Genomic DNA, 27,500 nt, shown 5'->3' with positions numbered 1-27,500 from the left:
TGTGAATATATAATTACTACCTCTTTTACATTTTACGTTGTTTACTAATATATTTTCTATTTTTGCTCTATCCAGACATATCAGCATTCCCAGCTTCTATAATATTCTGATGTTTCTTTTTCCTTAAGTGCTAAGGTTAACTTGTCCATCTCTGCACAGGCAGTTATCTTCTGAATAACCTTTTTTTTTTAAATTTCATCATTGAGATTCAATTTTTTGACTGTAAATTGTATCTGGATTTAATAAAGTCATAGTGTCTAGTTTTCCTGTATTTAAATAGAAAACTAATTTAAAAGAGAGATGAACAATTTTATTAAGACAATTTTTAATGTCTGGCATATAACCCTTTTTTCAGGATATCCAATGTCCAAGTTCAATATATCCAATGATTTTTATAAATTTGAGAAATTCCAGTTTTGGGCAGGGGTGGGATTCTACCAGTTCACACCTATTCGCTAGAACCGGTTGTTAACATTCTAAGCAGTTCGGAGAACCGGTTGTTAGAAGAAATTACTGGCCTAATCCTGTAAGGAAGGCAGGAAGGAAACATTCTGGTGTTGCTCTCCATTAACCCTTATTACATTCTTGGCAGGACTAGACTTCCTGTCTCTGGAACTTCTCTGAAGTTTTTTTTCCCCTCCTTTGCTGGAACTTTGCTTGTGTGGAGTGACCATTCAAAGTTACAATGGCACTGAAAAAAGTGACATGACCATTTTTCACACTTACGACTGTTGCAGCATCTCCATAGTCATGAGAGGCCAGGCGAGGAGATGCGTGCCTCAATGTGAGTGATATTGAGTTGGCCACACCCAGCCAATAACATGACCACCAAGCCATGTCCACCCAGTCACATGACCACCAAGCCATGCCCACCACCTAAGCCAAAACCAACAGAACTGGTTGTTAAAAATTTTGAATCCCACCCCTGGTTTTGGGGGATATTATTTCATATAATTTAAGTAAACTATGGCCAGATAAACCTTTAATTTTATTCCACTCAAATATTTTAAACAGATTAATACATTATTTATGAAGGCACCAATACCAAGGATATCCCTGCTAAAATTACATCTCTTTTATGGTGATCCATAATGTCTGGCTCTACACAATAGTCATGGCATGGTTTATTCATTTTTTATTTAAATGTGTTGTGTGTGCCCACTTCTTCTCTTTGTCTTTCTCTTTTCTCATGAAAATGAGGTTTCCCTAAGTAGGTTGGCTTCTTCCTTCCCTGAGCTGTCAGCTACCTTTTTTAAATCCAGTTTGAGAAAGCAGGCAACCACACAAATGCAATACCTCTCCCCAACCCGTTAAAGCAGCTGCATCTTTGCCCAACATTGTGTGGCCAATCCTTTAAAGCAACATTTCCCAACTTTACCCATTTTAAGATATATAAACTTCAACTCCCAGAATTCCCAGAACACTCCAGCTAGCAATGCTGCCTAGAATATTCTGGGAGATGGTCCATACATCTATTTTAAAGAGAGTACCTCCACTCTAAAGAGACGTAGGCAGCTATTACATGTGGGTCCCTGGTTGCTCCAAATAATTGTCTTCCTACCAAATCACAAGAGCTGCAGAGCTCTATTACTCCATGTTTCGGGTTCTCATGATAGTGAATCACAAGAGTGATCAGCTTGTGATTGAGTTTTTTCACACAAATCTAGTCATGTACAGAAAGATGACACAATCGATGATGCACTGCTGGCTGCTGTAGTCCTCTCAGTGCCTTGGCACTTACTTCCTTGCTTGCTTTTTCCAAAGAAAACATGTGGATGAACAAGCAATGGAGTTGTTGGCTCAAAATTCTCCTCTGGGACTGCAATAGAAACTGATCTAGATCAAGTCGGGCACATCTTATCTGGACTACAAAACTCCAGATGACCTGTAGAGGCAGCAAACCTATCCCTTTGCTGCCATCTAATGATCATCTGGATTTTTGCAGCCCAGATATGAAAATTGACAGGAAAGGAGAGAAATTGAGAGGAGATAAAAAGTCAAAGGGGACCCTCACAGCATTCAAGGACACCCCAGATATGATCCTCAGGGGGTGTTCTAGTCCTACTAAGCAGAGGAGCTTGCTAGTCTTGATAATATCAATTCAATACATTTTGAAATCCTATTTTTATTTTATTTATCAAAATATAAAATACAGAAATACAAAGAAAAATGAAAATAGTGGTAAAATAAGGGAAAGGAAAAGAAAAAAAAAAACGTAGGACAGAGGGGGAAAAGAAAAAAAGAATTGACTTCTGATTCCTTTTGGTGAAATAGAAAAATATGATAACATGATATCTCAACTTTCTATTTTTATATAATAATATATACTAGTCATTTCCATAACAACAAATCTATCTAAATCAGCAAAACCTAAAATCAAAGTTTCATCTTTTTCCACCTTAAGCACAAAGTCCAAAAGTGGTTTTCAAATAAAAAATAATAATTACGTTAATATATCTTAACAGGAAAAGATACTCATCTGTCTCTTGTCTTTATTCCCTCCCAGAAGAAGGAACCAACACATAACTGATTTTTTTTTCTTTTTTTTAAAAAAGAGAGAATTCTGTCTGTTTATGGCCTCAGGCAGACAGGTTCCTCTTGAACAGGTTTTTGGTGAACTGAAGTCAGTTACAAAAATGCTAAGGGCATGCTGGTAATAGACCCATTTTGTTTTGTAATGTACCTGACCTCTTTTAGCAAGAGGCAACATGTTATGGTGGTTAGAACATCAGAGCAGGCCTGAGAGAGGTTCGGTGCACATATCACACAAAGTTGTGGCTTGAACATACTAAGTTAACAAGAAGCAAACATGATGTTCCCTTGATGGAAGCGGAAACCAGTCCCTCTTTCAGCTTATTCGATCTCTCCCAGGATTGAGTTTCCCATAATAACAACATATTTAAATATTTAAATACGGATTCCCTTCTTTGCAAATGCTCTACCAACCTCAACCCTCCTATTCTCTTCCTGCTTTAGTGATTCATTTTTAAATTGAACACATCTGCATATGACTATGTTCATGTCCTCAGAAGATGGAAAAATATTTGCCAGAGTATTGAATTTGGCAGCAGTTAATATCATCCAAGGCCAAGTTCCTCCTGTGTGATATCCATATATTTTGGTCACTTGGAAAAAAAGCACACTTAAAATTCCACAGGACACTTTAATTAACATAGTACAAGTATCCTTGACTTACAATCACAACTGGGACCAAAACATCCATTGCTAAATGAAGCAGTTGTTAAGTGAATCATCTCCAATTTTATGACCTCTTTTACTGCTGTCAATAAGCAAATCATGTTGTCATTAAGCAAATCTGGCTTCTCCCATTGACTTTGACAATCATGTGACCTCAGGATGCCTCTACCATCATACATATTTGCCAGTGCCAAGTGCATAAATTTTCATTATGCAACCATAGGGACACTGTGATGGTCATAACTGTGAGGACCAGTCATAAATCACTTTTTTCAGCACTGGTGTAATTTCAAATGTTTGTTAAACTAATGGTTATAAGTTGAGGACTACCTGAAATACATTTGCAGTGAAGGAATGGTCCTCTCCATTCATATTGACTCAGCATAGACAGAATGGCTGGATTCTCAGAATCCCTACATATGGGTTTGCATATTCAGAACTTCAGATGTAATGCTGAAACAAAACAACCATGTAAAGTCTTAATGCAAAGATAGCAGGTGGATTGCCAAAGCTCACTGAAGTACCAGTTAATGCCTTGGCAGACTATTTCAGGGTGCTGCATTTAGCCAGCCCCAAATTTTGGAATTCAATTTACTGAAGCCCGTATGTTTCTGCAGCAAACTATATGTTCACAGTTCTCTAATCTGAAGTGGCACTAAGTCCTAGTCCCAGAGCCAGTTCCAAAATCACTATACCACCCACCTTTTTGCGCCCAGTTTAGCATCATGTTACAATGTGACCTACAAGCCTTGGCATCGAACCCCTGAGTCACTTTAGAAGTGCTCGTTAAAAAAAGTGACACAAGCCATCAACTTGCCATTTAACCTTCTCTCTTAGATTAGGAGACTATTAGAAATTAAGATTGCTCTCCCCTTGCTCCTATTCCCCTTCTAAATGTATTTATTCATCATATTTATATAGCTCCCCATCTCATCATCAAATGACTCTGGCCTACAAGAAGTTAAAAACTAAACATATAAGTTCATTTCAATATTGTTAATATTAAAAACATGAACATTACAAAAAGTACAAAGCACGTATTTTAAATTAAAATTCTTTTGATTTAGATTGGCCTTTCTCATAATCAATTTTGTTTTCCTCCTGGTTTCATAAATGTGGTCATTCATTAAGCGAATTCAGCTTCTCCCATTGACTTTGCTTGTCAGAAGCCATCTGGGAAGATCACAGATGGTGATCACATAACTCTGGGATGTTGTAATAGTTGGAAATACGTGATGGTCGCCAAGCACCTGAATTTTGATCATGTAATCGGGAGATGTTGCAATAGTTACAAATGTAAGGACTGGTCATAAATTACATTTTTCAGTGCAGCTGTAACTTTGATCAGTCATTAAACAAATGGTTTTAAGTTGAGGACTATCTGGAGTTTATTTCCTTTACCAGCTAATCGTAAACTCAGCTTAACTTTACAGGCAATTATCTTCAGTTTTGCTGCTGTTTGAGTACTTTTGACCAGATCTCTTGGTCGGTGCCACAACAGGTGGTCTTGTATAAGCCTGGAAAAATTAAGGAGAGTTTAACTAGATCAGAACATGAATGAAATGCTACCCAGACTTCTCAGAGTTAGGCAAGGAAAAAAAATATACGAAGTCCACAGAAAATCATTTCCATATTGTGGAATCTTAGACACATTTATGGGGGGGGACTCATTAGCAAATTAGTCTGCGTTGAGGCAGTATGCTAACCCACATGTAGTTAAACAATTATTTATTAAATTATTATAGAATATAGGGCACTGCATGCTCAGCATATTGGCAACATTGTAAAAAAAAAAAAAAAACAGTTTTGGGCTGTATTTGTATGGCAGTGGTTCCCAACCTTTTTTTCGCCCTGCACCCCTAAAGAAATTTCACTCGAACCTCGCACCCCCTGAAATTTAGACTTTAGGAACTACTGAACGCGTTAAATATATGGTAGGATTGAATATTTTCAGCTATGTATGTGACGGCCACTAAATAACGATACTTAACTCTAAAATGAAAACAAAGTTAATCCATTGCATAATAAATAAAAATGCCAACATATAGCCAATATATCCTATTATTTACCTGGACTTTTCTCGCACCCCCTGGAATATCGTCTCGCACCCCCAGGGGGTGTGAGCACCCTAGGTTGGGAACCCCTGTTGTATGGTATAGTATTTTGCCAGGGTTAAACGTAATGTAATTTACTCAACTTATTTTTTATAGTTTATTCAATGCACCGTATATGAACTAACCTTACAATCAGGGTTCCTACAACACACATCTAAAATATGGGTATTAATCCCTTTGTGGTCCAGGGTAGGCAATAATTAATAAATTAGTGGCATGTTTAAACAAGGACATTGTATATGAAATCCCATCAATGTTTCAAAAAATGCAGTTGTTTGGCACAAGGGAAAATTTGCATCTAAAATTTTTGGCTGTGTTTAGTCAATTCATAACAACTGAGATCTTTTTTTAATCTTTTTTTCAAATATTTTGTTACTGAATCACTTCAGGCCAGTCTTTTAAAAAAAAAACAAAAAACCTAACCTAACTCTGTGTTGTTTAATACTGATCATATTCCCACCCAAGTGTATTTACTTAAGATTAGCTGACATAAAGCAGTCACTTTTCTGAAATAAAATGAATAAACCCAGGCTTTCTGACAGAGTTGTTATGAGGAAAGACAAGAGGAAATAGCACTATGTGTTTATACATATTTCCTATACAAAAGGCAGCAATGTATTCAATCCCTAGGCTGTTGTGTGACCCCAGCCAATGTGCCTGATTTCTGTTTTAATGTGAAATTAAATTGTTGTTATGCAAAGGCATAACCCACAGGGTCTAATATCACCAGAAGACACAGGTGTTCATCTTGAATAAGAATGTCGCAAGAGTATAACCATAATAGTTAATGCTGTTGAAACAGATGCTGCAAGGGAATTCCTGATTGGGGTTGAATTTTATTACAGCATACAATGCTTCTGGAATGAGTTCCTCTTGCCAGGGTTCTCCACCGAAGTGTCTCCAAACTAGCTCCCTTCTTCACTATGAAAAAAAAAATCCTCCTAAACTCTTAGCACCATCATAGACACATGTTATTCCTTTGGAATAAAAATTACTCCACCCTTAACCCTAAGCCACACACCACAATTGCTTGTGTCTAAATACTATTGAGTCCATGGGAAACGTCTCTGCCTTTACCCTCATACATTGATTCCCCAGACTTTTTTCCCTCACACAAGCACTCATACTAACATTCCAACTTAAGGCTGTATTTGCAAATACATGTCCCTATGATTAACTGAATCAATGTCTTTATTAACTCATTTTTCTAAGGTTAAAGCTAACCAAGATTGTTATAATCTTAAACTCAAATTTCCATCTATCTAAATCCATAGTGAATTATTCCAAATTCACACACACCCCACTCCCATTTCAACATTTCAGCATATTTTAGGTAGGAAGTATATTTGGCAGCTGTTAATGTTAAACAATTGTTGTGTAATAGTTTTGTGACACAGAAAATCTGTACCGGAAATAAATTCCTTTACCATCAAAGGAACAATCCAAATTTAGCCCCACAAAAGAGTTTTATTTAAAAGATACTTCTAGAATGAGCTATTGATAATCTTTCCAACTCTGTCTGTTTGGTTCAAGCATATCCCTGAATCTATGGGCATCTGTGACATATAATTGAAAACTGCCAGGTAGTAAACATGGCATTCCTATCTCCTTTATAAGGGCTGACCGACTTTGATCCTCCCACCCAAACATCACTGTTCGCACCCAATTCCAAATATAGCTTCACTACTACATATAGGTGTTATAATAATGTATAGGGTATGTGTACAGGACCACCTATTAATATATAAAATACAAAATAACAATCGGAAGGAACCTTGGAGGTCTTCTAGTCCAAACAGATTCTATACCATTCCTGAGAAATGTCTATATCCAATCTCTTATTCAAAGCTGAAAGGAGCACCCACAACTTCTGAAAGCCAGTCACTCCACTGATTGCTCTGTCAGGAAATTTCTCCTTAATTCTAGGCTAGATCTCTCCTTGGTAAGTTTCCATCCAATATTTCTTGTTCTGCCCTCAGGTGCTTTGGAGAATAGACTGCCCCCACTTCTTTGGGACAGCCTCTCAAATATTGAAAGACTGTTACCATGTCATCCCTAGTCCTCCTCTTCGTTAGACTAAACATACACATTTCTTGCAACCATTCATCGTATGTTTCCACCTCCAGTTCCCCAATCGCCTTTGTTGCTCTTTCCAGAGTCTCAACATCTTTTTTTGTGTATCATGTTTTATTTAGATAGTGAAGACAGGCGTTTTCAAACCATGGGTTCATCTTCGTGAACAAAATTAATTATTTCTCTAAAGTTACAGCCAAGAAATATACATCTTAATTTTAATACACACACACAAAATTTCTCCCTCTCCCTCTCTGGGGTTCTGAACCTTCACAGTACAATTGCCAATTGAGAACCTCAAAGGTGTTTTTTTTTCCTTCAAAGGACAACTGGACTGTTTTTTCCTTGAGGAAGAAGAAAACATTTCGCTTCACATCCAAGCTTTATTAGTTCGATGAAGCTCATCAGTTCTTCTTCTTCCTGAACTAATGAAGCTTGTTGGATGAGAAGCGAAATGTTTTCTTCTACCTCAAGGAAAAAACAGTCCAGTTGTCCTTTGAAGGAAAAAAAAACCATCTTTGAGACAACTCTGACCTGGATGATTGAGAATCTCCACAGACATTTTGCCAACTGAGAACTTGCGGAATCAGGAACAAAATCTAGAGCAGGTTTTGATGTTTTCATTTTGTCTGCACAACCCTAATTGGTTTTAAAAATAAAAAAAACCTGCTCCCCATCACCACCAATGTTTTTACAAGCCTTAAAATCTTCTGACTTATAATTTCAGAATTTCTGAAGGCACAATTCCAGTGCTAAGGGTGTAAATGTGGATGCCCAGTATATGCGTTTATATGTGTTGTCACTTGAGAAGGCTAACTAAGATTCTATTTCAGTGACAAACAAGCAATAAAAGTGGCCACTAAATAATAGCATTTTTTAAAAAAAGCCAACCCCAAAGCTTTTTTTCACCCCATGGATGAACTGTGATAGACAAGCATTTCTTCTTGATCCTGAATGCACCATACATACTATCTTTATCACCAGCAATAATACACATTTCATCCTTGGTGAGGAGAACCATATCTCAACCTCACATGCATACAGGTAGTCCTCAACTTATAACCATTCATTTAGTGACCAAAGTTACAACAGCACTTGTTGTAACAAGTGTCTTTACAACTGTTGTGTGATCAAACTTTGGGTGCTTAGCAAGTGGTTCAAATTTATGAAGGTTGCAGTGTCCCTGGGACATGTGATCACCTTTTACAACCTTCTGACAAGCAAAGTCAAAGGGGAAGCCAGATTCATTTAACAATTGTGCTACTGACTTAACTGCAATGATTCACTCAACAACTATGACAAGGTGGTAAAATGGTGCAAAACTCACTTAACTGTCTTGTTTAGTAACAGATGTTTTTGGCTGAATTGTGGTCTTGTATTGAAGAATACCTGTTTTTGTGAACCTGGAGCACCTCCCTACCATCTCCTCACCATCTGCTACCTAAGGCCAACCCTTCGCTGTACCTTAGGCAAGACTATTTAACAGATCAATGTCTTATTCTGTATGTGTTCAGAAGGGGGAAAACATTTGCATCTTATTGACTGGCAAATTTTGCAACTACCAAAATTCCAAAAAATGTCATAACAAACCTGCAAGTGTTAATTAGATAGGGCAAAGTCTATTCCTAAACATTCCTTCGGAAAGCATAACATCCCGGATTACCTCTGCAGCAAAACAGATGGATGCTGTGTGGCTTTAATTATGACATCAATAATTCTACAAGTGAATTTCGATACCTGAGTTACGGTGTTCCAACGGCAGAAAGCTAGAATTGAAACTGGGTAAATAAAACATGCTTTAACTCTAAATCTCACGAAAAGCCTATACAGTACACACCATTTAATAAATTCATATTGCAATCCCTCTGCCTCACACTTTACGCCGTAGAAGCCCCACCCCTTTTCCTAAATTGGGAGCTATTCAGAGCTCCTTCGCCTCGGTACCCATCGTTTTATTCTATTTATGGCTCCCATCAGCAATTTTGGCCAGGTAGCAGATCGAACTCCAACAGGTGAAGCAATCGGCAATAGAGATACTGTACACAAATGGGCTGGGAAGGAAAAATGAGCGTTATCTTTGCAAGCCTTCGCTGCTCCAGCGATGGGATCCGCGAGCAAGATAACTTGTTATGCAGGCGTTTCTTCTCCCTCGTTCACAGCCTCCAACCCCGAGGACCTTGCCCTGGTTCTTTCCTCCTTACCCGCTCCTGTGATTCCAGATGTATCGGCTTCACCGTGACACGAGGAGCCCAAATCCAGGCTCTCGAGCTATTTGCAAGCGTGGCCACGTTGCATCAGCCAACCCTCAGGGCGGGAAGGGGCGAGGCGGAACCAGGCCCAATCGCTGCTCCCTCCTCGCGCTATGGGGAGGCGCGTCCTTTCCAGTCGTATTGGCTCCTGTTTTTTAAAGGCGGAGGGGGAGGCGATCCGGGTCCTACATTTGAAGTTTGCTGGGGGGCAGGATGTAGAAAGAGCCTATTGCCACTACAAGAAGAATATAGTAACAGAGTTGGAAGGGGCCTTCGAGGACTTTTAGTCCAACCTTCTGCTCAGGCAGGAAACCCTAATACCATTTTAGATAAATTCTTGTCCAATCTCTTCTTAAAAACTTCCAGTGTTGGAGTCCCCACAACTTTTAGAGGCAAGTCCTTCCATTGATTGTTACTATCAGGAAATTTCTCCTCAGTTCTAGATTGCATTTCTCCTTGATTAGTTTCCATCAATTGCTTCCTGTTCAGGTGCTTTGAGGAATAGCTTGACACCCCCCCCCTTCTTTGTGGCAATCCTTGAGACGTTGAAACACTCCTATCATGTCTCCCTTAGTTCTTCTTTTCATTAAACTAGACATACACAATTCCAGCAACTGTTCTTTATGTGTTTTAGCCTCAAGCCCCCTGATCATTGTTGTTGCTCTTCTCTGCACTCTTTCTGGAGTCTCGACATCTTTTTTACATCGTGGCAACAAAAAATTCCAAGTGTGGTCTGACCAAGGTGTTACAAAGTGGTGGATGTTGCTTGCTCTCTTGCTGGTGGTTTACAGTAGGGTGTATACGTGGTCCTCCACTTATGACCACAACTGAGCCCAACATTTCTGTTGCGTAGGCAGTTAAGTGAATTTTGCTGCATTTTACAACTTTTCTTGCCATATTTGTTAAGTGAATCACCATAGTTGTTCAACTAGTAATACAGTTAAGTGAATGTGGTTCCCCATTGACTTTGCTTGTCAGAAGGTTGCAAAAAGTGATCAAATGACCCTGAGACATTTCAACTATCATAAATATCAGTCAGTTGCCAAGCGTCTGAATTTTGGTGTGACCCACAAGGATGCTACAATAGTTGTAAGTGTGAAAAATGGTCAAAAGTCACTTTCTTTAGTGCTGTTGTAACTTTGAGCAATCACTAAATTAATTGTAAATTGTGGACTACCTGTGCTTGGTTAATTAGCTATGGCTTAGCATGACATGTGAATCAGATTTATATTGCTCTCCTTATATTCATTCAGGGTAAATGTGGTTCCACCTAAGAGAACCTTCAACAATCTTCCACTTCAAGTCCTTCAGATTAGGGCAGGGATGTCAAACTCTATTTCATTGAGGGCTGCATTGGGGTTGTGTTTGACCTTGGAGGGCCAGGTGGGTGTGGCCAGCTCAGTGTCACTTGTGTTGGGGTGCCCGTAGTGGCCCAAGTGCTCTGCCAGCAAAAACTGAGCTCAGGAGGGCCGAACTTCCTTTTCGCTGGCAGAGGGTTGCAGGAAGCCGTTGCGGCTGAAAGTGCACAGCTCTCCCGAGCTCCGTTTTCACTGGCAGAGTCACCGCGGGGCCGGTCCTTCGCCGTTTCCAGGGTAGCCCCACGAGCCAGATCTAAGCACCCTGCGGCTGGATCTGGCCCATGGGCCTTGAGGTTGACACCTCTGGATTAGGAGATATGAAAGACTCTCAGATCTGGGTTGCAAACAACTCGACAAATATTAGAGGGTAGCAGTGAGATAAAGATAACTTCTTTGCTACCACCCAGTGGCAGTATCTATTGTTACAGCCTAACTATGCTGTGTTTCAACTACTATTATCAGCTATAAACAGTGTGAAATTCAGTACATATTTGGTTGGTTGCAGTAGGTAAAGTTTCAATATTTTTTCAGGATTATACACTGGTACCTTGATACTCATCATTAATTGGTTCCAGGAGATGCGATGAGTACCAAAAACAAAATTTTCCCATAAAGAATAATGTAGTGAGTCACAAGGTAGCCAACACCGACAAGTTCTAACTTGTGCATTGAGTACCAAACAAACGATGCGTACCAGGACAAAATGTTCACATCAAAATGTGTTGAGTACCAAATTCGATGAGTTTCAAAGCAGTTGAGTACTAAGGTATCAAGTAATTCATTCAACTAGAGGCATCTGTTTTCTTGGAGCTTTTCTTTTTTAACATGGATTAAAGAAAATGAGAAAGGGGAAACAAAGAAAAAAAAGAGGAAAAGAAATATACTATTTTGAAAGTAGTTAAGTGAAAAATCAGCACTTCCTAGTATGAAACTCTTATCAGTAGAATACAACTGTAATTGTATGTATCATGGTACCATATTAAGGAAAATTATTTTTTTCATATATTTGTTAGCATAACAGTTTTATTTAGCGTATGGCAAATATATGGACTTATAGTGGTTCAAATGTAAATGTCCAGTCCACCCAGCCATTCAAGGACAGGGTGATTTATGTTGAAAAAAAAAATCAGATATTGGGCTGGTATAAGCTCTTGATGGATATTCAGACACAATGTGATGGATATTTTGTCGAGGGACACCACAGTCACACTGAGGGGTAGAGACAAGATCCCACTTAAATAGTAAGTCATGGCAGACACCATGTTGGGTATGGATCCTGTTCAGAGTTGACCAGTGCTAGCAAGGAACGTCAAAACCTGGCACCTGGTATAACATTAGGAAGCCTGAAAGAAAATCTCTTTATAAGGAGAATTAGGTTTACAAGACAATTTTTTGGGCAATAGAACCACATTTATAAAATTGAGTTAGCTAGGTATGTACAATCTAACTCATCCATAGTTAACAATATATAGGAAATGATCAGGCTAAGGCCAGGGATCGCCAACCTTTTGGACATCAGGGACCACCCAACTCATAATTTTAAATCCCATGGACCAGAGACCTTGGGAAAATCCCCAAAAAAATCTGCAGGAAAATTCCCCACTCTGTTTTCCTACCGATCGATCATTCTTTATTTGGGACTGCAGGATACCATCTCCAGCTCTGTTCTCAGGGGAGGAGGGGAGATAGAGAGAGACTTTTGGCTTCATGCAAGGAAAGCAGCAAAAGCAGCAGAAGTCTTTCTTTTTCTCCTCCAAATTCTGCCAGAAATGAGTCTTTGTGAGACTTGTCACGACATGTAGCCTCTTGGAGCAGGTTGTCTTGCAGGGTCCCAAAGACTTATTTCTGGCGGAGTTTGGGGGAGAGAAAGAAAGACCTTTTCTGCTTTCCTTGCATGCAGCCAAAAGCAGAAGAAAGACGCGGAAAGAAGCAGCCCGGTGGCCAGGCCAGGCATGTGGGGTGAGTGTGGCAAGTTCCCCCCCTCCGCCCTTTCCCCCCTCTCACTACCTCATATTGTTCACAAGGCAAGCGATGCTAGCCTTGTGTTCCCATGCAGCCTGGATTAATTGCTTTGGAGTATGTGCTTTGGTAGTGATATTTCTCTGCAGACCAACAACATTTTTTCATGGATCACCAGTGGTCCCTGGCCTACTGGTTGGTGACCACTGGGCTAAGTCACAGGGAGGCGTCAAATGCGTCATTAGTTTGGACACCCTTCAGTCCCAGAGATTTATGTCCAGCCTTCCTTGATTCCATTGACTCTTATCTACTGGCATTTTGCTTTAGAATTAGAATTAGAATTCTTTATTGGCCAAGTCTGACTGAACACACAAGGAATTTGTCTTGGTGCACATGCTCTCAGTATACATAAAAGAAAAGATACATTCGTTAAGAGTCAAAAATCATAAAGTACAACATTTAATGATAGTCCTAGGGTACAATAAGCAATCAAATCATATTAGGAAACAATATAAATCGTAAGGATACAAGAGACAAAGTTACAGTCACACAGTCACAAGTGGGAGGGGATGAGTGATAAGGAGTGATGAGAAGATTAATAGTAATAGTAGTGCAGACTTTGTAAATAGTTGAACAGTGTTGAGGGAATTATTTGTTTAGCAGAGTGATGGCGTTTGGGGGAAAACAATCCTTGTGTCTAGTTGTTCTGGTGTGCAGTGCTCTATAGCGTCATTTTGAGGGTAGGAGTTGAAACAGTTTGTGTCCGGAAAGTGAGGGGTCTGTATATATTTTCACAGCCCTCTTTGACTGTTAGTAGTCCAGATTTTTGTAATGAGCTTGCATGAATTAAATCTGTACTCATTTAAACAATCCTGGTTCCTGATTTCTTGTACCGTGTTTGCAACACGTTTTGGTTAACATGTTGCCAAAACCTGATGATTAAAAAAATTATATAAAGTATGAAGTATATCATAGCAAAATAATGAATATAGCCAATTGTAGCTAAATGAAAACCATTATTAAAAAGTGGGTGGCCCAGTTCCTGAGCTGTTGCACATAAGCATCAAAGATAAAAAATAACTTTTCTAATTTGTAAGATACTAAAGTTAGCATCCATTGGCTATTAATAGATCAAATAAAAATTATTAAATTTGTATGCCACCTGACTCATAACACTTCTGGGCAGCTCACACCTATCAAATCCAAAAAATTACTGTAAAATCACTGATGATGCACTGATTATGTTAACTGGTTTGGTGATGAAATGTCTGCAAGAAATCCACCAAGCTCAAGAGTGCACCAATAAATACAATAAAACTAGTAAAACATTTTATGTTTAGGTTGTAAACCAAACAAATCCCCTTATGATTCAGGGGAGGATTATGCAATCTTTTGCCGAGGTGAGGGGTTGTACTTCCTCTTTCTGTCTTGCTTAGAGGTTAGATGAGGCATGAAATATTTGACCCTGTAATGTGGAAATGCGGAAAACTGCAGTTTTTAAAATCCCTTGTTAGCATGAGGAAGAATTTGAGGGGACAACTTTATATACAACATATAGTCTCTATTCTGCACCCAGCCCTATGAGTAGGCCATGTTGAGTCCAATGTCACCCCATTGATTGAGGATGGACTGAAAACCCAGGTCTTGCCACACTGAATCTAGTAACTTCACTCACTCATTTTGCTTGTTACTTTATTCTGCATGTAGCAGATTATGCTTCTGTCAGCCAAGAGAGAAGCAATCCAACATAGTACAGGTAGTCCTCAAGTTACGACCATTCATTTAATGACCATTCTAATTTATAATGGCACTAAAAAAAGTGACGTATGACTGGTTTTCACACTTAGATGACTGTTGCAGCATTCCAGTGCCCATGTGATCAAAGTTTGGACGCTTGGCAACTGGCATGTATTTATGATGGTTGCTGTATCCTAGGATCCTTTAGGTCAGTGGTCCCCAACCACCGGGCCCCGGACCGGTACCGGTCCGTGGATCATTTTGTACTGGGCCACCTATTTTGCTTGGGTGCCGCCATCTTGTTTCGACAGCGCTTGAGAAAGTGCTTCTGGGTGAGCTTGTCGGTCATCAGTTGGAAAGCGGTGTTTGGGTGCTGAAGGAATCCTCGTGCCTTAGTTTTGTCGAAGGGGGTGGTGGCTTCGAACGAAGAGCCATCCCGATGGTGGTGGAGTCTTGTGTTACTCAGGAGGAGATTAAGAAAGAGCCTGAAAAGCCCATCGACCGCGAGAAGGTACAAAGGAGGAGTTGAAGGTGGCGGGGATGGCTGGCTGGCCGGTCGCTCGGCTCGCCTTGCCTTGGTCGTGCGTGCTGATGCCGGTACCGGGCCGTGGATCATTTTGTGATGCCGGTACCGGGCCATGGTACAAAAAAGGTTGGGGGCCAAAAAAGGTTGGGGGACTTCTGACAAGCAAAGTCAATGGAGAAGCCAGATTAACAATCATGTTACTAACTTAACCATTGCAGTGATTCACTTAATTTAATTTACTTAAGAAAGGTTGTAAAATGGGGCACAATTCACTTATTAACTGTCTTGCTTAGCAACAGAAACATTGGGCTCAGTTGTGGTCATAAATCAAGGACTCCCTGTAGTTACAATTAGACACTTAATTCTATTTAGTTTTGTGTCTGTGATCTTAAAAATCTATGCTTGTTTTTATTTTTAACCACCCTGTTAGTGCCAAATTAGATGAAAAACAGAACAAGATCTAGTTTTCATACCTCTGCTCCAATTTCTCTGAGGGTACAAAGTTATACTTAAATTATTATATATTGTTTTATATATATTGTAATGTATATTATATATTATAGATATAAATTAAATAATTTTGAGTACATGCAAATGTATTGTTGCTTGCCTAGTAGAGCCACAAACTATTGACTGTCTTTACAATCTTAATTCGCCATGGTTTACCATGCAACATAAAATATGATTTAATCATAGTTGTCAGTTAGTTAGCCCAGTACTTAATTATCTTTTATTATCCTAATGCTACTCAAGATCAGATGCAGATTTGTTCTTGCACATAAAACCAGAGGAAAAAATGGTTGTTGTTGTGGGGAAATAGGATGAATATGTGTTAGATATGTTTTTGCCAGTTTGAGATATTTGTTAAAAAAAAAAAAGTGAAATACAAGTAAATAAATAAAACATGTTTGGGATTAAACATGCTTGGAATAAACACATGTCTATCATCTGACATAATTAAAAATACACAAAAGATAAATAAAAGTAATAAACCAATAAATAAACAAAATGAAAATTTAATAATTAAAAATAAATAAATAAATTAAAAAAGAAAACAAAAACAAACAAAAACTTAATCCTGGTGGATCACTGGATCTTTTTTCAGTCCTCACTTTTCTGTTTATAAATAAATAAATTAAATCCGAGGGTTGTAGGGTTGGCTGAAAAGTCAGAAAATCAACTTGAAGAAGATGGCAAATGATCTTTGGCTTGGCCAAGAGAACTACCTAGCATTACATTAAATTAGCCAGGAATTGAACATGAAAGAGACTATATATATTTACTAAATTAATTCAGTTTCCTGAGTTTCTACAGCACAGAACCTTAATTATATCATGGTTGCACAACTGCATATGTAAAAATTAACTGAAGTCACAAAATCACCCATCCCATTTTAACAGAAAGTATTGCACAAACCCAGACAGTGAACATTCTTGCCTCTATATGTTTTGCAGACCATTTCCTTCACATGTGATATGTGGTTTTACTGTTTTCAGAATATCATCCTTCCTGCCTGATGAACTATGGCTGCATTCAGGCAACATATCAAGCTAAAATGGGGTTAACTTATTTGGAATTTAGTACATTGGGGAACCCCATAAGCAAGGAGAAACAAGATGGAAGAAATGAATTCTATATTGATTGTAGTGTTTCCTGCCAGCATTTGTGTATCATCCAAGTTGTGCTTTCATGTAAGATATTGTAGGGAGAAGTAAATACGAAAGAAGCAAGAAAATTTAAAGTCAATCTGCAATGGGGGATTGTAGTTTAGATAAAACAGACAATGCTACCAGTAGATAAATGATAGTCCTCGACTTACGACCACAATTCAGCCAAAAAAATCTGTTGCTAAATGAGACACTTGTTAAGTGAATTTTGCCCTATTTTATGACTTTCTTGCCCAGTTGTTAAGTGAATCACCGCAGTTGTTAAATTAGTAACACAGTTGTTAAGTGAATCTGGTTTTCCCATTGACTTTGATTATCAGAGGGTCACAAAAGGGGATCATATGACTGGGAGTCATGGCAACCATCATAAATGAGTCAGTTACTAAGCATCCAAATTTTGATTGTGTGACCATGGGGATGCTGCAACGATTGTAAGTATGGAAAATGGTCATAAGTCCTTTTTTCAGTATCATTATAATTTTGAATGGTCACTAAATGAATTATTGTAAGTTGGGGACCACCTGTAATTTGTTGCTTCTCATTCTCGGTTGTAGTGTATTCAAATAAAGACTTCTAGGACTACATTCCTATTGGTTAATAAATGCAACGAAACGATTGGTTAATAACGACAGTTACTGATTGGCCGCCTAAAGCGGCGGGAAGTTTAAATAAATGCCATTGGTTGCGAGCCGTGAGCAGCCGCTATAAAAAGGGCTGCCGCAGCTCAACTTTAATTGAAGTTACTGGTTTACTAGTAAAGAGTCGAATTCAACTCCGGTCTTCGAGTCTCTTTTATCTGGCAATAGAACACTGGCGACGAGGGTGGGATAGAAGAGACAAAGACCGTAAGCACGTGGCACCGATAACTGAGGGACCAACGAGATGGCCGGCAACAATTCGCCACCCGCACCGTTCAACCCAGCCGAAGAAGACTGGGAGTCATACATTGACAGATTCTTGATGTTTTTAGAAAGCAACGAGCTGCAAGGAATCACTGACCAGAGGAAGAGAGCTGTATTCCTAACGCATTGCGGCCCGACTATCTTCAAAATGGCCAAGGCATTAGCAAGACCAAATGATGTTAAACAGATGGCCTGGCCAGACCTAAATCAGATGCTGAGAAACCATTACGCACCGGCCGTATCCAACCATATTAGAAGGCACGAGTTCTACAAGCGCGACCAACTTGAGGGTGAGAGTATTGGAGACTTCATAGCCGCATTGAGTGACATTGAAGGGGCTTGTGAGTTCCTCAACATGGACGAAGCCATGAGGGATCGCATAGTCCTCGGACTAAGAGACGCAACCCTACAGAGCAAACTACTAAACCGACCCAACATCACCCCAAACGAAGCCATTGCTGAAGCAACTGCTGCTGAAGCCGCAAAGAAATCTGCAGCAAAAATGAAGCAGATGAATATGACGAACAGTCCGTGCCCGAATAAAGAAAAGAAAACAGAGGGAGCCCAAAAGCACACTGTCACAACCTCCCACCACGAGGACATCGAATCATCAACCGATTCGGAAGACGAGGACGAGGAGGTAAACAGACTCTACTCAGAAAGAATCCGGAGAGAGAGACGAAGTAGAAAACCCGAGTTCCAGTGTGCAGGTTGCGGCGGAAACCACCCGAGGTCGGAATGTCGGTTCTTAGATGCCACATGCCGGAATTGTGAGAAGCGGGGGCACATTGCGAGAGTCTGCCGAAACAAAAAGAGCTATAGTCCAAAAGGAAAAGGCAGTACCCCCCTAGAAACAAAGAAACATCAACCAGAAGTCATTGGAGCTGAGACGAAAAAAATCAACGACTCGACAAAAAGGAAGAAACGCATCGAACAATCACTATCGGATCAGCCAGAACAACAAACACTAAGAAGGTTCGAATCAACGTCCTGATAGAAGGCGAGCCATGCGAAATGGAAGTAGACTCCGGCTCGTATTTATCAATGGTATCATGGAACACAATAAAAAGTTTGATACCAAACATAAAACATAGAGAACTTGAAGAGCAAAGTCTGATCATCAGGGACTACCAAGGCAACAAGATACCAGTAGTGGGACTGGGACATTTTACAGTAAAATTCAAAAAACACACCGAGATTCTTCCATTAACCATCGTTGACAGCCTGCTCGGGTTGGAATGGTTTGAACCGCTCGGAATCGAAGTGACAGGAATCAACAGCGTCACCATGACGGACCGGGAAAAAGACCTGATGGAAGAATTCCATGACGTATTCGACGGGACCTTAGGCAAGTACCGTGGGACCCCCATATCATTTAGCTTAAACCCGAATGTAGCTCCCATCAGGCTTAAAGCCAGACGGGTACCATTTGCACTAAGACCAAAAATTGACGAACAACTAAACAAACTAATCGCTCAGGGGGTACTAGAGCCAACCGACCATGCCAGATGGGAAACCCCAATTGTGACCCCTATAAAACCTGACGGGTCCGTGCGTATCTGTGGTGACGATAAGGCCATCCTGAACCATGCATTGCAACAGAGCGCATACCCCGTACCGGTAGTCCCACCTGTTGCATTCATTGGGGAAAGGCAGGATTTTTGCAAAGCTCAACCTCGCGCAGGCGTATCAACAATTACCCGTTGATCCTGAGACAGCAGAGGCACAAACCATCGTAACCCATAGAGGAGCTTTTAAATGTAATAGATTACAATTCAGGGTAAGCGTGGCCCCTGGCGTTTTCCAGAGCCTAATGGAACGCCTCCTACAAGAACTAAAAGGGGTGGTACCCTACTTCGATGATGTATTAATTTCAGCCGAAAACAAAAAACAGCTAAAAGACCGATTGAGGGCAGTTTTGACAAAATTTAGAGAAGCAGGACTCAAAGTTAAAAAAGAAAAATGCCACCTTGCCACAAACCAGGTCGAGTTCCTGGGATACCTTATTGATGAAGCAGGAATCCACCCCACAAAAAAATAAATAAATACGAGCAATAAAGGAAGCTCCCAGACCCAAAAACAAAGCAGACTTACAAGCATTTTTGGGACTCATTAATTTTTATCATGTCTTTCTGCCACAGAAGGCAACAGTAACGGAACCACTGCATAGACTCCTCGATAAAAAAGCCAACTGGAAATGGGGCCACCAAGAGGAAACAGTGTTCCAAAAAATCAAAGACTTAATCACATCAAAATCCGTATTGATCCAATACAGTGACACACTACCTCTAACTGTCACCTGCGACGCTTCACCTTTCGGCATAGGCGCAATACTCAGCCACACATTACCAGATGGCAGAGAAGCACCGATCGCCTTTTATTCCAAGACGCTATCCAAGACCGAAAGAAACTACAGCCAACTGGACAGGGAAGCCTTGGCAGCCATCTCGGGGGTGAAATGTTTCCACGAATACCTATACGGTAGGACATTTTCTTTAATTACCGACCACAAACCGCTATTAGGAATCCTAGCCGGAGACAGGGCCACCCCCAACATCCTCTCTCCAAGGATGACTAGATGGTCAGAATTTCTGGCAGCTTACAATTACAAACTCATTTATCGCCCAGGGAAAGCCATATCCAACGCAGACGCGTTAAGCCGCCTACCACTTCCAGGGCACGATGACGATCCAGCTCCCACTACACAGACCCTACAAATTGAGACCATCCCAAATTGGCCCATCACCGCATCGGACATCGCAAGGGAAACGGCGAAAGATGCATTGATGGCCCGAATATTGAACTGGGTGGGACGGGGCTAGCCAGAAAACATAAAAACCGAGACTTTTAAACCTTTTAAAAACCGGCAAACTGAATTATCAATTGAAAAAGGGTGCATTTTGTGGGGAGACCAGATGGTTGTTCCTAAAAAATTACAAGAAGACATGCTAAACATGTTACACGAAGGACACCCCGGCATGGTAAAGATGAAGTCCCTGGCCAGAACCTACGTTTGGTGGCCAGGATTAGATAAAGACATTCAAACCTGGGTTAAAACATGTAACAAATGCCAATCATCCAGACCCACCCCGCCTCCAGCACCAGTCCTTGACTGGGAGACACCCAGAGGCCCCTGGTCAAGAATCCATATGGACTTTGCCAGCCCCACAAAAGGATATACTTACCTAATCATTGTGGATGCATATTCCAACTGGTTGGAAGTCATTATCATGAATTCAACAACGACAGAAGCCGTCACTAAACAACTTAAAAAACTTTTCGTCACCCACGGTCTACCAGATGTAGTAGTATCGGACAATGCGCCGCAGTTTACAGCCTTGGCTTTTGAACAATTCCTAGTGGAACATGGAATATGACACGCTTTGACAGCGCCAGCTCATCTGGCGGCGAACAGAAGAGCGGAACGCATGGTTCGTTACACGAAAGAAGCATTGGAAAAGCTTGACGGAAACGATATGCAAGAAAAAATCAACACCCTGCTCACTATCCAACACATAACAACATGCACGGCCACAAACAAGAGCCCGGCTGAATTGCTGATGGGAAGAAAGTTGCGTTCCTACTTGGACAGACTGCACCCCACTTACAACCCCGAAAAGCCACCAGACTCTTCCAGTAAGTACCGCTCTTTCCTACCAGGCGACTTAGTATATGCAAAAAACCTTACCGGAGAACCATTGTGGTTACCAGCAACAATCACACAAATCACGGGCCCTCGTTCCTACCGGCTAGAAACAGCTGACGGCAGATCGTGGAAACGACACATAGACCAGCTACAGTCACGACACATCGAACGAGACACTGATGTTCCCCGGAGCACGGAACAAACATTTTCTCAAGCACCTCCTGATAATAATAAAAAATCCAGAGGGGGGGAACCATTTAATATTAAAGAAAATGAAAATCATCCAGTTACAAAGTACCAACCGGAAACAGAGAACCCAGAAAAAATTAAAACTCACTTACCATTAGAAGACTTCAAGGAAAAAGAACTTCAGAGAAGAAGCAGCCCAGCCGACGCTACCTGCCCGCACACAATGCAAGGAGACCACTCCGCCTGTCCAACAAACCCAGGGCACAGCGAAAGCCCAGTCAACCCAACAAGGCATGGCGAGAGCGGCATGGCTGAGGCGCCCTTCCAGGAGGTTCCTTGGAGAAGACTGGGAAGGACAGCAGGCCTGTCCGAACCAGTGGAGATCAACACAGGAACTGAACTGCGCAGGTCAACTAGGACTCACAAGAGCCCCGCCTACCTGTGCGACTACGTCACGTAACGTTGGAGCAAACCAAGAGGGGACGGGTGTACTGTATTCAAATAAAGACTTCTAGGACTACATTCCTATTGGTTAATAAATGCAATGAAACGATTGGTTAATAACGACAGTTACTGATTGGCCGCCTAAAGCGGCGGGAAGTTTAAATAAATGCCATTGGTTGCGAGCCGCGAGCAGCCGCTATAAAAAGGGCTGCCGCGGCTCGACTTTAGTTGAAGTTACTGGTTTACTAATAAAGAATCGAATTCAACTCCGGTCTTCGAGTCTCTTATCTGGCGATAGAACATCGGTCATTTTTAAAATTTCTGGGCTTTAATTCCCAGAATTCTCTAGTCAGCATGAGAAACATGCAATTAATGCCAGATTACTGTTTATACCTAAAGGCCAAAAAACAACAACCAATCCCAGGCCTCCCTTCTCTGAAATTAAGAAGAGGCAGTCCTCGACAACAGTTCAGTTAGTAACCATTCAAAGTTACATGAGTGAAAAAAAGTGACATTTTTCACACTTTGACCATTGCAGCGTCCCCATGGTCATGTGATCAAATCACACCATTGGAAATGAACTCATATTTATGACTGTTGCTGCGTCCCGGGGTCATGGGATCCCCTTTTGCAATCTTCTGACAAGCAAAGTCAATGGGGAAGCTACATTCACTTAAGAACTGTGTTACTCACTTAACAACTGCAGTGATTCACTTAACAACTCTAGCAAGAAAGGTCATAAAATGGGGCAAAACTCACTTAAAAAATGTCTCGCTGTATTATCAAACTCGCTGACAAAATTCAGGTTCCTACTAAAACAAATCCTAGTACAAGTGATAGAGAAAACGTGAAACTTGGCAGTTCTTTTGGATGGATTTATCTGGGTCCATATAGGTTAAAATATAGATTAGGCTGCCTAAGGTCCTCTAATCAGATTATTGTGGAAAACACAAAGGTTTGCTGTGATCTAATCAACAAGTTGACAAAACTGGCAGTTTCCATGGAGAAGTGTAGTCAAGAACAGATGTTCTCAATGACGCATATATTTATATCAATTTCACTCAGAAAGAAACTTCTACAGAATTCATTAGTATTCCCCCTCGAGTATCTTATTTCTATTCCTTTATTAAAAGCATACAACTCATTAGGAGGCGGGCGTGTACAGTATTATATTCTTTTGGAGTTTTTTAAACATAGGTGTGGAAGGCGCAGGAAATAAACGTCAAGAAACCATCTCACGCCCCTGCCCCCCTCCCCCAACTGAACAACTTTATTTCCCTAATAAATGGAAAACCCTTAACAATTACTCAGAAGAAAAAAAATCCGGGGGCGGAGAAAGCCGTCCGGAAACTACAAAGCTGCGGATGGAACTTTGGAGTCCTATTAATTATTCATGTTTCAGCCACGCCTCCCTGCTTTTACTCGCAACCAATGAAAAACGAGAGAAGCCAACGAAGGTGGGGGCGCCCTTGGAGGAGGGAGGGAGGGATGAAGTTTGGAACTAGCTCATCAGAAGACAAAAAGAAAAAAAAAGACGATTTGCACTGTGATAGTACAAGTAGTAGCAGAAGCGGGAGGCGAAAGCTGTTTGCCCGATAAGGTAAGTTCAAATGAGCGAGAGGGTTGTAGGAAAGCTGTTACGATCTAGGTTAGGTGAGAAGGGCATGGGAGGATTGTTGGATATCTTGTCTAGGAAATGTTGCTTCTCCCCCTCCCCCCAGTATGTATTGATTACAAAGGAATGAATCACCTTATGAGGAACGCATATCCATGGTCTGGATGGATATGCAATGTATATATGTGTGTGAGTTTAGTAGGCCAGGGCTGAAAGAAGGGCCTGGGGGTGTTGAGCTTAAGGATGGAGAGTTAGTGAAATCTTTGAGAACAGGACATAGATTCATGGTGGTTTAATGCTAGCTAAGTAAAATAAATCTGCCTTTCCCAGCCTGAGATCTGTCAGTGGGTTGGACCACAGTCTATTATGTTTGGGCATCATGGAGAGGAAGTATTTGTAGAGGGTTGCATGAAGCTGGAGGTAAGTGGTGGGTAGATGAATGCCCTTGTTGAGTGGTTTAAAGGTGCTTGTGTGAATTGTTTCTAGAGTGAGTAAGATGGGAATAGGAAAGAAAGTGCTCCACTGACTGAGAATATGAGACCACACAAAATTGGAAAAAAGGCATCTTAGCTGTGTTAGTGTACTTGTGCATTTGGACAGCCCAGAGGAAAATGTCCTTGAATATTACCGAGTAAGATGGCTTTCAAGAAAGTGAAAAATGGTGTGTGAAAGTCCAAATGCTGCTTCTAAACATGCATGTAGGACAGCAAGCTTGCTATCACAATCTCTGGTGCTACTTAATATAATTACGTGGAGTTATGTAAGTGCCGCCAACTGCGGACACACCATGTGCATAATGAATAGCACTGTCTGAAATATTTTATGTGAATTAGGGTGTGAACAAGTGGGGCAAAAGACACCTCATGTTTTCAAAGAGATAGGTCCGTGAATCTAAATATGGGTTGTCTTCAGTTTTACATTAGAAAATGAAGGGTATAAGTACGGTACAGAAATAATTGTGGTGAACACATGCAAAGAAGTAAGCAGGGATCTGCAGCAGAACTGAATACTATATATCGATTCCATATCTTTTGGGGAAAAGATATCTTGTGCGGAAAAAGGGAAATAATTTAATAGTGTAATTGGATATCTTAAAGTGGGGGTAGTCTGTGAAATGTGCAACTTGCATGAGAATAAATATATGAAGTCTGTTAGTTAGCTCATCCGATAGAGAGTTACATGTATATCAGCAAGGAAGCTAAAATGGCACCTCATCAGTGTGTGAAGGAGGGGGGTAGAATCACTTACATCAGTACCCCAGGAAGTGAGTCTATTTTTCGGATAATCTGTGACACACTAACTCTGAAACATAGCGCTTCCTCTTCTGCTTCGTTCTGAAATATCTTATGAAACATTTTCAGTGATAGGGAAAATATATGAGGAAATTACAATGAAAGTTCCCCTAGTTTTCTGAAGTACATATCTTGTCTACATGTGGTTTTTATCTATCTGTTTTCTAAAGCTTAAATTCTGGATATGAAAGTAATAGCATTCTCCTGATCTTAGTTTGGCAACTCCCATCCACTTTTTCATACCTTCCCATCTCACACATATTGTGGACTCTCAATAGGCTCAGTTCTCATTGGTTTGGTTTGTATTTATTTCTCCCAATTAAAAATAAAATAAAATATACTCTCTTTTTTGGTTTGGTATTTCAATAGACCCTGGAATTCTGCAAACTTATTATGTTTTTCTCTCCTTATGCTTATGCACACCCATGTGCAAACATATTTTGTTATTATTGTATAGAATCCTGTTGATGAACATGGGAAGTTCTGTACAGTATAATTACAAGAATATTTCTAGGCTAGCTTTCATCACTCTGATACCATGCTAATATGTTGGAAGGGAAAAACTGGAGAAGAAAGTAAAAGAAATCTTCAGCCTTGAAGAAAAAGTGGATTAAGCTTTGTTAATAAATTAATACAAGTAGTCTTCCACTTACAACAGTTGCTTTCAACAGTTCAAAGTTACAACGACATTGAAAAATGTGACTTAGGACCTTTTTTCACACTGTTGTAGCATCCCCATGGTCCCGTGATCAAATTCAAATGCTTGGCAATTGATTCATATTTATGATGGTTGCAATGTTCCGGGGTCATATGATCCCCTTTTGCAAATCTTTTGACAAGCAAAAGCAATGGGGAAGCCAGATTCACTTAATAACTTAATTTAACAACAGCAGTGATTCACTTAACAAATGTGATAAAAAATGTTGTAAAATGGGGCAAAACTCACTTAACCAATTTTTCACTTAGCAACAGAAGTTTTGGGTTCAGTTGTGGTATATAGGTCTAAGTGCTATTGCTAATTGTAGTCATAAGTCGAGGACTCCCTGTAAAATGGAAAATTATGAGAGTTGGAAGTTCAACTGGCCTGGAAGATATCAGGTTGAGGAATGCTGTGACATCTCTAAATATAATTTAATATCTGTGAAATTACTTTATTCAGATGTTGAGCAATGCCTCGTGTTTCAGTTCTGATAAATTTTCAGGGGCATCCTCAGGATGTGTATGTTTTTGTATCAAAAAGTCAAGATAATAGTCTTTCTACTTTTTTATATCTATCACGTGCATTACACACACACACACACACACACACACACACACACACACACACACACACACACTTGGCTGGTATTGATCAACTCTATATATGCTCCTGGCCATTTAGCACTCCTTCTATACTGGGATGATCAGAAAAAGGAAAACAACACATGCTCTTCAGTAGCCACTTGATATACCTCAGTATTTCTTAAATCTAGCAATATTAAGACATTGCCTGGTTGGGGAATTTTGGGAGTTAAAGTCCAGACAGCTTAAAGTTGCCAAATTTGAACAACATTCATGTACAGCCACGTTCTGTCATTGCTGCACCTTAAGCTGTTTTCAAAGATAAAGTTGCAATGTCTTCTTTAAAAAACTTCAAAATTTAACTTAAAGGTGGGGCCAGTTAATCATTTGGAAACAGCTGGCAACTGTTGTTATTAACAACAAACTGTGTCTTGTCAGTGAATAATCTTTTCTTGCCTTTTTCAAATAATTTCTGGAATCTTGGAATAGTTTCTAGTTTTCTGGAACCAAGTGGGCCATTGGTGTGACTTCAATCTGCAAATTTTGAGGTACAGGTAGTCCTCAACTTACAACAGTTCATTTAGTGACCGTTCAAAGTTACAATGGCATGGAAAAAAGTGACATCTTTTTCACATTTATGACTCTTGCAGCATCCTCATGGTCACTTGATAAAAATTCAGATGTTTGGCAACTGACTCCTATTTAATGACGGTTGCAATGTTCTGAGGTTGTGTGATCATCTCTTGTGACCTACTGATAAGTAAACTCAATGGGAAAGCCAAATTCACTTAACAACCGTTTTACTATCTTAACAAATTGCAATGATTCACTTAACAATTGTGACAGGAAAGATTGTAAAATAGAGCAAAATTCATTTAATAACTGTGTCACCTACTGTAGCAACATAAATTTGGGGCTCAATTGTGGTTGTAAGTTGAGGACTATATGTAAAGGCCTAGGCTCTCCATTTTAAAATCTTTCCTTTTTTTTTTAAATAAGTCCCTCGGGAGATGGTCTGGATATCACCTATATTGATGTAGATGGGGCCTGGAAGGGGAATGGCTAAAGTAGAATAAAACACAATGTTTTTTTTTTCCTTCCAACAGGAAGAAGATAATGTCTCACAAAGGATGTCTCAGTGTTACAAAATACTTCCTCTTTCTCTTCAACCTATTCTTTTTTGTGAGTACATGGCTGGGGGCCAGTTGGATAGCCAGCTAGAGAATTATGATTTGCAGTTAGTTCTTGAA

General features: G+C 40.2%; 2 protein-coding genes across 4 annotated transcripts in view; one reads left to right on the top strand and one right to left on the bottom strand.

Moving 5' to 3' along the window:
- Window positions 1–9,764, bottom strand: part of LOC113430032 (sodium-dependent neutral amino acid transporter B(0)AT2-like) — a 39,640-nt gene extending 29,876 nt beyond the window's left edge. The window contains exons 1-3 of one of the 2 annotated variants that reach the window (XM_087946781.1): window positions 9,587–9,689; window positions 9,049–9,163; window positions 3,529–3,651 (exon numbers count right to left, since the gene is read on the bottom strand). The gene's annotated coding sequence lies outside the window, so the exon portion shown is untranslated. Of the gene's footprint in view, window positions 1–3,528; window positions 3,652–9,048; window positions 9,164–9,586 lie in introns of both variants that reach the window. The other variant, XM_087946780.1, reaches the window with a different exon arrangement.
- Window positions 9,765–23,495: 13,731 nt separating this feature from the next.
- LOC113418548 (leukocyte antigen CD37) overlaps window positions 23,496–27,500 on the top strand; it is a 60,273-nt gene continuing 56,268 nt past the window's right edge. The window contains exons 1-2 of one of the 2 annotated variants that reach the window (XM_026677472.2): window positions 23,496–23,662; window positions 27,357–27,432. In XM_026677472.2, coding sequence (XP_026533257.1) covers window positions 27,367–27,432 — 66 coding nt within the window. In that variant the 5' untranslated portion in view covers window positions 23,496–23,662; window positions 27,357–27,366. The remainder of the gene's footprint in view (window positions 23,663–27,356; window positions 27,433–27,500) is intronic. The other variant, XM_087946299.1, reaches the window with a different exon arrangement.

This window comes from Notechis scutatus, chromosome Z (assembly GCF_049901735.1).
Source record: "Notechis scutatus isolate UNSWTSFEM ecotype Mainland chromosome Z, rNotScu1.2, whole genome shotgun sequence".
Lineage (NCBI taxonomy): Eukaryota > Metazoa > Chordata > Lepidosauria > Squamata > Elapidae > Notechis > Notechis scutatus.
This window is presented reverse-complemented; position numbering and strand designations above follow the sequence as displayed.